This window comes from Mus pahari, chromosome 4 (genome assembly GCF_900095145.1).
Source record: "Mus pahari chromosome 4, PAHARI_EIJ_v1.1, whole genome shotgun sequence".
NCBI classification, from domain to species: domain Eukaryota; kingdom Metazoa; phylum Chordata; class Mammalia; order Rodentia; family Muridae; genus Mus; species Mus pahari.
This window is the reverse complement of record NC_034593.1, coordinates 126,041,970-126,053,584: the sequence shown is the minus strand read 5'-3', so window position 1 is coordinate 126,053,584 and position 11,615 is coordinate 126,041,970. Positions and strand designations below refer to the sequence as shown.

The 11,615-nt window shown below is 40.3% G+C and overlaps 1 protein-coding gene across 1 annotated transcript in view; it reads right to left on the bottom strand.

The window, feature by feature from the left end:
- Window positions 1-7,970: 7,970 nt before the first annotated feature.
- Window positions 7,971-11,615, bottom strand: part of Eif4e (eukaryotic translation initiation factor 4E) — a 31,714-nt gene continuing 28,069 nt past the window's right edge. The window contains exons 6-7 of the mRNA XM_021195761.2: window positions 11,476-11,615; window positions 7,971-9,759 (exon numbers count right to left, since the gene is read on the bottom strand). Of these exons, the coding sequence (XP_021051420.1) occupies window positions 9,645-9,759; window positions 11,476-11,615 (255 nt within the window). The 3' untranslated portion in view covers window positions 7,971-9,644. The remainder of the gene's footprint in view (window positions 9,760-11,475) is intronic.

Here is an 11,615-nt window from a genome sequence, read left to right as displayed (position 1 = left end):
ATAAAATGAACACCAAGTTTCTGGGCTTCTCTGGTGCATTTCCATCAGAGTGTATGGTTCATCCAATCCCAGCTTTTCTGTTAATAATGTGTCTGTCTGTCCTTTCTTCATTCCCTCATAGCCTCTGTCCGTTCAAGTCCAAAGCTGTGCAGGCCAATGTGGAGACTGATTCAGGAATACAACAGCAACCTCTGACCTCCATATAAGCACATACATTCATGGACACACTCACGTGTATATACACGAACACATACACATAACACATACATGCAGACACAAAACCCAACAGAAAAATGGGTCAAGAATATAAATGTGCAAGAAAATTAAGTACTAATAGGCAGAAGTGTAAATCTATTCACACGTATGCAAGTATGTTCAAAACGCTACCACACACACAACTATAAATTAGTATGTACAACAGCTCACCATTCTCAGGTTTATCCTTTAGTTATGTGTGTATGCCCACACGTGTGGGTGTCCAGAGGCTAGAAAAGGACATCAGAGGCTCTGCAGCTGGAGTCCCAGGGGGTTGTGGGCCACATGGCGTGGGCTGCTGGGAACCTATCACAGATCCTCCAGAGTCTCTCCAGCCAGCAAATCATTCTTCGTTCATCTGACTTGAGGAACTAAGAGCATCCATTAACCCCTCATCATGGCTCTTAATACAGCGGCATGGGCTTAACTCAAATCTGTGCCCCGACACCAGTCATGCTGAAATGTGCCTATACCCAGCTGAGAAGGGATCTCTTTCCATGGTGTTCCCGCTGCTTCCCACGCTCTGGCTGCCTTTACAGCATGGACCTTTCTTTATCTTGCTGTGTGTATTTATGGACAGTTTCCCTGGCAGGTCCTAAACTCTATGACATGCAGGCACCTGCTAACTCTAGCGTATGTCTTATACATACATATGCGTGTGGCATGTTTGTTGACTGAGTAAGCAGGCAAAGAGCAAAAACACAGAACCAGTGAAGCTGAGGATAACTGGAATTCCTCTCTACTTCTGGGGCCATGTACAGATTGGTAATGGCATTTGTGAATCTGTGTGAAGTTACACATGTGTATGACAATACCCCCTTTAGCCTGGCGATGAATCACTGCCTGCATTTATGGGGTCTTCAATAATGCTCGCAGAGGGAGAGAGGACTCGGTTGTTAGGAGCACTGGCTGCTCTTTCAGAACTCAGGATCCATTTCCAGTATCTACAAGACGGCTCACAACTGTTTGTAACTCCATTCCTAGGGGACCCTATGGCCTCTTCTGACCTCCATTGACACTGCATACATGTGGTACATGCCCTTAAATACCAGCGTTGTGGAGGCAAAGGCAGGTGGATCTGTGATTTCAAGACTATACTGGTGAGAATGTTGAGAGGTGGCTCAGTGGTTAAGAGCACTGACTGTTCTTCCAGAGATCCTGAGTTCAATTTCCAACAACTACACGGTAGTTCACAACTCCCTGTAATGGAATCTAATGCCCTCTTCTGGTGTGTCTGAAGACAGTGACAGCATATTCACATATATAAAATAAATCATTTAAAAAAAAAAAAACACCAAGCCTGGTCTATATAATGAGTTCCAGAACAGCTCTAATTAATTAATTAAAATAGAAAAATTAAAAGTGCCTCTGAAGATTTAAATTTACTCAGAAAAAAGTATTTTAAATGATGAACCCAAATAGTTTTAAGCAAAATAGACAAAGAGAAGTAGAGGTGAAGCATATAAAACCCTAGCTATGCACGGTGGCACAGTTGATCCCAGCACTGGCAGCCAATGGGATCTGTGAGGGATGCCAACCTGGTCTACAGTGGGTTCCAGTGTTCCAGACTACTTAAGGAGATTCTGTCTCAAAACATAAAATAGCCGGGCAGTGGTGGCACACACCTTTAATCCCAGCACTTGGGAGGCAGAGGCAGGTGGATTTCTGAGTTAGAGGCCAGCCTGGTCTACAGAGTGAGTTCCAGGACAGCCAGGGCTACACAGAGAAACCCTGTCTTGAAAAACCATAAATAAATAAAATAAAATACCTGTGTGAAAGGGCACAACAGGAGACCTTAGAAGAGGTTAAAAATAACAACTGAGGCTCAGGGAAGAGTGCTTGCCCAGTGTGGGGTCCCAAGTTTAGAACCTGGGGCTGCAAAAAAAAAAAAAAAATCACTTCTTAACCACTGACCTCCAATAGAACATTTAGTCCGCCAAGTGCAAAGTGAGCCCCTTCCTTCCCAGAGCCATAATGAAACGAAAGGGAAAAGAGCCTTCTAGGGAAAGAGCTGCGCAATTCACTGCTCCATTTCTCCTCTGGAAACCGGACAAATGAGACCTAGAAAAGCATCATCCGGCCCTAAACATCTTAATGCATAGTAGAATTGTCACATCTTCAGAATTCATAACTATACCTAACCTAACCATCGTATTTCAGCGGACGCTACCTTAAATCTGCTCAAAGCAAATAAGCCTACGGTTGGGAAAACCATTTAACATAAAGCCTACTTTACAATGAAGTGTGGGATCTCTCACACAAGCGGGTGTTTTGTAGCTAGTGGGATGTTCACACACACACACACACACACACACACACACTGAAAAGCAACGAAAGCCCGCCCACACAGAAGAGTGCATCCCTCGCTGTCAACGGTGATGGCAGCTGATCATGAGCTTCTGACCCAGGCCCAGCAGTTCACGAGCCCAGGAGATCAGAATTCCAAGAGGTTCCCATAGACTATGTAACCTTTGCCCCACATAAAGTCAAAACCTCATAAGTGGAACCAGCATGGGTTGGGAATGGTCTAAACTACTCAGAGCATCTCAGACTGTGCACAGAGGAGCTGAGACAGCCCAGCAACAGACTTCAGAGAAATACATGTACAATTGCTATGGTGCACAAGTCTACCAACAAGTTGAAAAATGCATAAAACCAAATGAAACCAGGAATCAAATGAAAAAGCAAAGAAAACTTACCAACAGATGAACACTCCTCCAGAGTGTGAAAACTTATAATCAAGAGATGAAACTGTTTTTTTATTCAAACTAGTGTTAGCAGTAGATATCTCAAGATAAAAGGGTTGGGGGAAGAATTCTTTGGACATATAAAGTAGGATCTGAGAAACGGAAGCAGAAAAAGGATACAGAAAAGGAGGGGGCAGAGAGGAAAAGAAAAAAATAAGGAGAGGAGTCAAGGGATGCAGTCATGGGCCCTAGCACGAGGTAGAAATGAATCACGTGACACTCTGCATTAGTGAGTTGGAGACAGGAGTAGGTGCCAACATATATGTATTAAGGCTTATAGGAACAATAGTGTATATGGGTATGTACAAATATATACTTCAATTTAGCTCCACCTACAAACTTAACCAGCAATGACACTTAGCTTAGACACATCAATGGCCTACATTATGTACACTCAAGGCATGAGACCACCAAGGAGAAACAATTTCAGGGCTGGAGTGGGCAAGGCACAAGATGAGCCCAGGTGAACCTAGGAAACTCATTTGGGCCCCGAAAGCAAATTCAAAGAATGATTACAAACATGTTGAAAGGGATGCCAGCCAGCTTGAAGACTCTCAAACTGGTCAAACCTGGGTAGTGACAGTTGAAGATTATCAGTTAGGCAAAATAAAAACGTCTGTTCTGAAATACATGGAACAAGAAAATGTTTATTAAAAGTGTTGTGCGCATAAATGCTTGCCTGCATATATGTACATGCACCAAGCACCAGGATGCTGTTATGGTAGGATGCCAACGAAAAGAAGGGGTGGAAAGAATGGATACACTATTTTCCACACAACTGATTCAGCCAAAAGTCCTTCCTTCACAATAGCTTCAAATCCTCATTATTATAACAGAGTCCTTTTAAAAATACTTTGCATTTGTGTAAATGCAGGCCTGGGGTAGGGTGGGGTGGGCTATGGGGTCAGCTCCCAAGAGGTTCTTTCCCACGGCCTTTATGAGGTCTTATTTCCTGACATAGGGTCTTTTTGTTTCAGTTGACTGGCTGGACAGCACAAGGGGACTCTGTTCTGGAATTACAAGTATGTGTGTACATTGCCACACTTAACTTTTAGGTTAGCGCTTGGAATCTAAGTGTCTTCCTGCATGCAGCCATGTTCCCTGGCACGATGATGAACTAAACCTCTGAAACTGTAAGCAAGTCCCATGAAATGCCATGCCATGGTCATGGAGTTCCTTCACTGCAATAGAACACTAAGACTTCTTTAGAACTTCCAAAGCCCCATTACCGCATGGATACCTTTTATGGTATACTCCATGGATATTAACAGCAACAGAGAAGAAAGACTGGCATAGAAAACCTCTTGTCACATATGATATCTTTTTAGTATATACACATATACAAATGGGGTCATGAAACAAAATGTACCTTTTATTGTAACTTGTAAGAAAAACCTTACAAAACAATGCTTTATGCACTTTCATCTCTGCAGACAGAGGTTGTGAAACAACTGCTCTTCAGATGCTTGTCTGAACGTAACTCAATGTCATTCAAGACCTTAAAAGCCCACTTGAGAAACAATATAGCAACAGTTGTGGAACAGAGCTCTGGGAGATTGGAATGTGCTGCCTGTGTGTGCAGGACTGCCCTACCCACCAAGAGCAAGCAGGCACTTGAGATGTGGCTGTGGAGGAACTGGCAGAAATAGCCAATCACGGTCAGTGACCCCCATGCTTGACACCACTGCTTCACACATCATACTTCCTTATCACAGCTTCAGAAAGCAGTACCTGAATCCCAAAGATCCCAAATCACCGGGCAACACCTTAGACAGTCACAGGTGAAGCTGCCAGGGGATTTGTGTCCACAGTAAGCTCTAAAAGGCAGATTCATTAGAAGTCACTGGCAGACCAATTTTCTAGCATTTAGGCAAATTTAAATGGCAAAAAGACAAATGGCATTTAAATGTCTCAAAAATGTACAGCATAAGTAGCCTTTAAAGAATCTGAACATAAACTCCGTTCTGAGACAGGAGCTATGTATATAGTACACATTATGTAAGTATGTAGCCAAGTTAGCTATGTGCTGGAAATGTCATTCTTCTGGCCTCGGCCTCTTCCATGCTTCTCCACACACATACCGTGTGTTTTTCTGCACAATTGTTTCCTAAGTTGAGAAGAGGTATACCACTGCACATGTTCTAAACGCCTGTTTGCCATTTTAGAGTAGCCTACATCTTACTCCCATCACCAGGAGACTCCCATTATGTACTTGCCAGAACTAAAAATCTTCTTAAAGCCCGATTTTGTCAATTAGAGAATCCCCTCCCCACCATGCCCCCCAAAAAGCAAGCAAGGTTGGTAGTGAATGCGTTTATTTCCAATCCTCTGCAATAAGATGATCTGACTTGCATGACAGCCAGATTTGAGAAGACACCAGGTCTCAAAAGGAACAAACAAGACCAAGGCAGGCAGGTGTACTAGCACACAGCTGTAATCCCAACATTTGGGAGGCTGAGGCAGGTTCAAAGCCATTCTGGGCTGTGTAGAACCTAAGCTTAAAAAAAAAGAAAACCCACAAAAAATACAGGTAATAAGTTCTCCCATAAGTTTTAAGATAGTGTTTTTCATTTTTTTCTACAAGTGATTTTTACATTGATTTAAATATTTATTGCCATCTGGACCATGGAGCCTTATTTTGAGAATACAAAGCTGGGTGGTGGTAGTGGTGGTGAACACCTTTAATCCCAGCACTCTGGAGGCAAGAGGCAGGTAGCCAGCCTGGTCTACAGAATGAGTTCCAGAACTGCCAAGGCTACAGAGAAATCCTGTCCCAAAATAATATATATATTTAGAACCTGTGTGTAGCCCTGCCTGTCCTGAATATAACTCTGTAGATCAGGCTGTGCCTGTTTCTACCTCCTGAGTGCTGGGATTAAAGGCAGGCACCACCACCACACCAAGCTCCCCTCTCCCTCAAAGAAAGAAAATCCAAGTACTACCAGGCAGTGCTGGGGGCACACCTTTAACCCCAGCACTTATTCTGGTGGCCAGCCTAGTCTACAGTAAGTTCCAGGACAGCCTGGGCTTACAGAAAGCCGGTCATGAAAAACAAATGAACATACTATCACATAAACAAAAGCCATGGGGCTGGAGTAATAGCTCTGCAGTAAGCAGTCACTGGTTTTGTGTAAGATCCAGCTGATTCCCAGGACTCACATGGTGGCTCACAACTGTGCTAATTAACTTCACTTGCAGAGATTTCATGACCTCTGCTGACCACCTCAGGCATCACAGATACACATCAAAAAACTAAACCGAGCCCACGACTGGCATGGCCAGAGCTTAGGGTTAGTAATTCACAGCTGGAGGGGGGTGTTACAGAATGGCATTTACATGCACTGGCTTTCAGGCATCCTCCCACAGTGGGATTCATTTGGATTCAATGTTTCTAGACAGGGTTTGTGTAGCCTTAGTTGTCTTAGAACTAGCACTATGGACCAGGCTGGCCTCAAGGTATACTACTTATCAATTTGATGTGTATTCTTCACTTTGTATAGAGGGCTGTATGAGAACACCCACTTGCCCCATAATACTCCACACTGAAGACAGTCATGAGAAACACGATACATATTAGCACAGAGACCCAACACTACACCTCATCTTCCTGACAGTGCTGGCAATCACACAGAACATAGTACATGCTTGGCAAACACTCTCAATGAAGCACATCCCCGGTCCTTGTCTTTTTGATAAAGGGTTTATGAAACCCAGGTTGGCCTTATGGTCATTCCATCTCAGCACTGTGATTACAGATAGGTACCCACCATACAGGCCATTTACTAAATTTAACCTTTTAAATGCAACTCCAGCAGCACCCAAGAACTTCTGTCCCTATCAAGTTGAACTCTACCATCTATCTTAGATGGTGATTTAGAGCATCAATAAAAACATTTATACTTTAACCGTGTACCTTAGTCTCCATGGTTTTTTGTGACTAGCTTTGCTGGCTGTTTATATGCCTAGCTAACTAGCTGAATCTAACTGGAAATAATTTACTACAACCTATTAGGTCTTACATCTTCAAGAAGTATGTGATTAAGAATTATTCACAAGGACACAAGTTCATACTCTGTATGTGACAGAAGCTATAAATTATTTAAATCTTAATGTATCAAATGGTGACATACACCAAATCCCAATTCTCATTCATTTATAAAAGGAAATACCTACATATATTATGAAGACGTGACAGGAATAAAACACTGCCTAACTTATTATATAAGTGCTGTAGTTATTTAATTCCTATACCGTACATGCTAAATCCTTCTGTCCAGTTTTTCATTTTTCCATTATAATTATTCCTGAAATTATAATTATTCATCCATTACAAATTATTTCAACTTTCTATAACAAAGATGCATCCTACTCAAAGTTTTTAAATTTAAAACTGTGCTTTATGACTCTTCTTTCACTTTTTTCTTTTTTGGTTTTTTTCGAGACAGGGTTTCCTGTGTAACCCTGGCTGTCCTGGAACTCACTTTGTAGACCAGGCTGGCCTCGAACTCAGAAATCCACCTGCCTCTGCCTCCAAGTGCTGGGGTTAAAGGCGTGCGCCACCACACCTGGCTTCTTTTTTCACTTCTAAAGTTGATACTTCTTACAAGGAACTAAAAAGGAATATGAGCATTAATCTCTAATGGATACAACTACTAGAACCCCACATGTTGGCACCAAGTCTCATCACCAGTCACTTTCATCCCTGTACATTGTATTCATCAGCTTCAGGGATACCACCTGGGTCTCATACAAGCCAGCCAGGAATGCAGCCCAACATAGACCACTTACAATGTTAAAACATGGAACATCTCTGAATGATCCACACAGTAGACGTTAGGTACAGAATGCTGAGGTTGTGAGCATCGCTACTTCCAAAGCACATGAACAGGGAGCATCTGTGACAGCAAGAGCAGTCAGCTGTAGTCTTGACGTACATAGTAAGAGCAATGCTAGTAATTCCATATATACTTTATAAGGATCTTTATCAAGTTATCAGTGTGAATTCATAAAAACAACCACTTAAAGAACATTTTTCTCTCAGCCAGTGGTTTCCACTCTGCTACCCACAGTTCAGCTTACCCTTCGGTGTTAACAGCCACACCTCATCTCACAGGATCTGAACTATACAATTATGTACTGCAGACAAAATGTCTTTGCTTTAAATGATACAAAGAATAGATCAAGGTTTCAAGTTTACAGAAAACCATACTGCAACAATTGACCAATATAAGTAGTTCTTAATACTTGTTTATTGTGTTTTATTCAGATAGTAACACTAATGTTTCTAACGCATGTTCCTCTATACTTTCCTTATGCTAATTTTCTGGCCATTAAGTAAAAACATCTTAAACTCAACAATCAGTTTATAGCCACTGTTCCTATCAAATGGTGATACACCAAAATCCCAATTCTCATGAATTTTAACATATTCAAAGTACATTATTTAACCTAAGACTGAAAAACTGTGCCTTAACTTTATTAAAAAAGATAGCCACATCAGTTTAATTACATATGTGATACTACCTATTCAATTTATTAAAAATTGTAATAAACATAATAATAAACTAGTGCTCCAAACTGAGGCTGTGCATGGGGAAGACACTCTAAGAAGACACAAGAGACTGCCTTGCAATACGAAGTACAGATTCCTTCTAGAGATGGAGAAATAAAAGGACAAATCTAGTTGTCTAAAAGACAATTCACTGTACACATTTTATTTACAGTTTTGTACACTGTCTTAATATGGATGGGACCGCTTTTCTACTTGAGCCATTGTAACCAAAGCAAAATAACCTAAGTAATACAAAGTGTTAAAGTACAGCATAAAGATACAAAAGCAGACATACTAATTCTAGTTAGGAATGTAATTATGGTGTTACATTTTTATAGTCCACAATTATGTTTAGGGATCACACAGACATAGATCACTGATTTGAATGAAATGCATAAATTTGTAGCAAAGCTTTGTAGTTACAAAAAACAAAAAAATTACCAAAGAATGCACAAATTTAATGTTTATTCCACCTTTCTGTCATATTCCTGGATCCTTCACCAATGTTACATGAGGAAAATAACAAAAGCAAAACAAATGAAAAACTGAAATCAGAATCACTAATGTTATCAAGGAGGGAAGCAAATAAATTAAATCTAGCAGCCATCAGCAAGAGGACAGCAAGGACAATGCTGTGAAAGGAAACAGAAGGTTGCTAGAAAGCTGTACTCAGACTCTCATACCAGCAAAGTCCGCTCCTGCGTGGAGTGGAACAAAACCAGATCTTTCCTGCTAAGGTAATAGAAATGCAAGTTCTTTTTTGAATACTGTGGAAAGGCAAATGTGTGTGTCATGGTAATTCTAACCGGCTGTTACAGAGCGGGCCAGGAACACATCTGCGGGTTCTGGGGTGACGTATACTGTAATTCTTTGATTGGGATAGTGGACACACTAGCAAAAATTGGGGGTGGGGGAGGAGAATGAACACAGAAGTACAAGACAAAGGCGAATGAGACTTCTCTTATATCTTAGCAACACTTGGATGGAATCAGCTCCAGTGCAGTCCACTCTGCTTCGATGAGGCTTTGGTTCAGCTCCCAATCTCGATTGCGTGACGCAGTCTCCTGTGAGAATACTCANAAGGTGTCTTCTTAAACAACAAACCTATTTTTAGTGGTGGAGCCGCTCTTTGTAGCTGTGTCTGCATGGGACTGATAACCAATCACTATCTTCGGAGGAAGTCCTAACCTTTCCTTGTATACCCTCCTACAAGACATGGGAGACAAGAAACATTAACATTTCTTTTAAAAAGAAAAAGTCTTTACGTGTATTTTATAAATCCATCATATATTAGTCTTCACATTAACAATGCAAGTCAAAATGTGTTCATTTTCTTTCAGTATTAACTAGCAAAATTAAAAATTAGTCTTTACTTTCACAGCCAGACTTTAATCACATTACAGATACCTGTAATCTCACCAGGTTTGTTTGTTTTTATTATTACTAATAAAAAGATACAAGTATTACTAAATCAATAACGAGCAAATCAGGATCAGTTCATGGGCTCACAGGAACTGCTTAGTGAACATAGCAAGATCCTATCTCAAAAAGTAAAATAAAATTTGTATTTACATATGAATTCTATTTTGCTTTATGTATCAACTTCACAAACAAATTTTCACATTAGCTGTGACTACCTTAAAAATAAAATGTGATGTATACTAAACAAGGTTTAATTATATGACTATCAACTAAATTCAGAGAGTCTAAAGCTTATCTGCAGTATTAGAGAAATCTCTCCTTAAAAGACCAAAAAAGGGAATAGGCATTGTGGCACACACCTTCAATCCCAGCACTTGGGAAGCAGAAACAGGTATCTCTAATGAGTTCTGAGACAGCCAGGACTAGGTATGCAAAGATCCTGCCTCAAGTGGATGGGGTGGGGAGGTGGATGGGTGAAAGGACTGAGGGATGAATAGGTGGATAGAGGGATGTCAAGGTGTTAACACTTTAATCTTCAGGGAATGAAGCACATCTAAAGGTTGAGAAAAAAACCACAAGTGCTATAAAAAATGAAAATTGTGAGGCTAGATTGTGAGTATGAAATAAGGCTAACACCTCAGAAGAGAAGAGAGAACTTGATTTTTAATTTTAGAAAGAAATCTGAATGTTTAATTCTCAGGAAACAATATGAACATTTCAAAAACAGTAAAACTAAAATAAAGGAAGACCCACTTTCACCGAGCTTTACCCCTGGCAGAATCACAGTTCTTCCAAACAGGTATTTTTTAAGTATGAGATGATATACAATATCATAAGATTTTTTAAAAAAAAAACTATTATTAAAAAATGTATTCACATACACACACACACACACAAAGCAACAAGAAGTTAAAGTGTGTCAACTGGAAGCAATAAAAAAATATTTCCTTGAATAACTGAGGTTAAAATGTTTTAAAGATTTCAAAACGTCTAATATTGACACAAAAAGTTCTGTAACAAATTCATTAATTTCTGTTTTTTGAAAAAATACAACATTGCTACAGGTCAATGTTTATACTAGAAGATGAAAAATGAAAAGCTACCAATGAATGAATCTCTGTAATCCTACTTAGAATCAACTTGGTTTTTCTTACTGATTTGCATGTAATCAAAGAGAATTCTAACAAAATTGATGTGTGTGTGAATTGTAAAAAGTAAAATCTACCAAAAAAAAGAGAAGAGAGAGGAAACTTCTGAACACATGGGCTCTAGATATGGACAGGAACTAAGACATGCTACTTTTATGGAATTCACCTGCTGTGGACAGTGCACACACCATTGTTGCAAAAACAGAACACATTCAACATTAACAGGATCCAAACATGTTTGTGAAGACATTTACAAAGAAAACAACAGTTTGTAAACGCCAAGTGTCTACATAAAAGGCGTCTACATTTAGTTAACAGTGTCCAGAAAGCAGCGAGGGAGAGCACAACGTACCCTATGTGTGTGACTGCATCTCTGTTTTCACACTCAGTAGTCCATATTGCTATCTTATCACCTTTAGCTCTAACATTAACAACAGCTCCACACACATCATCACTGTAGTCATCGAAAGATTCTCCAATAAGGCACAGCAG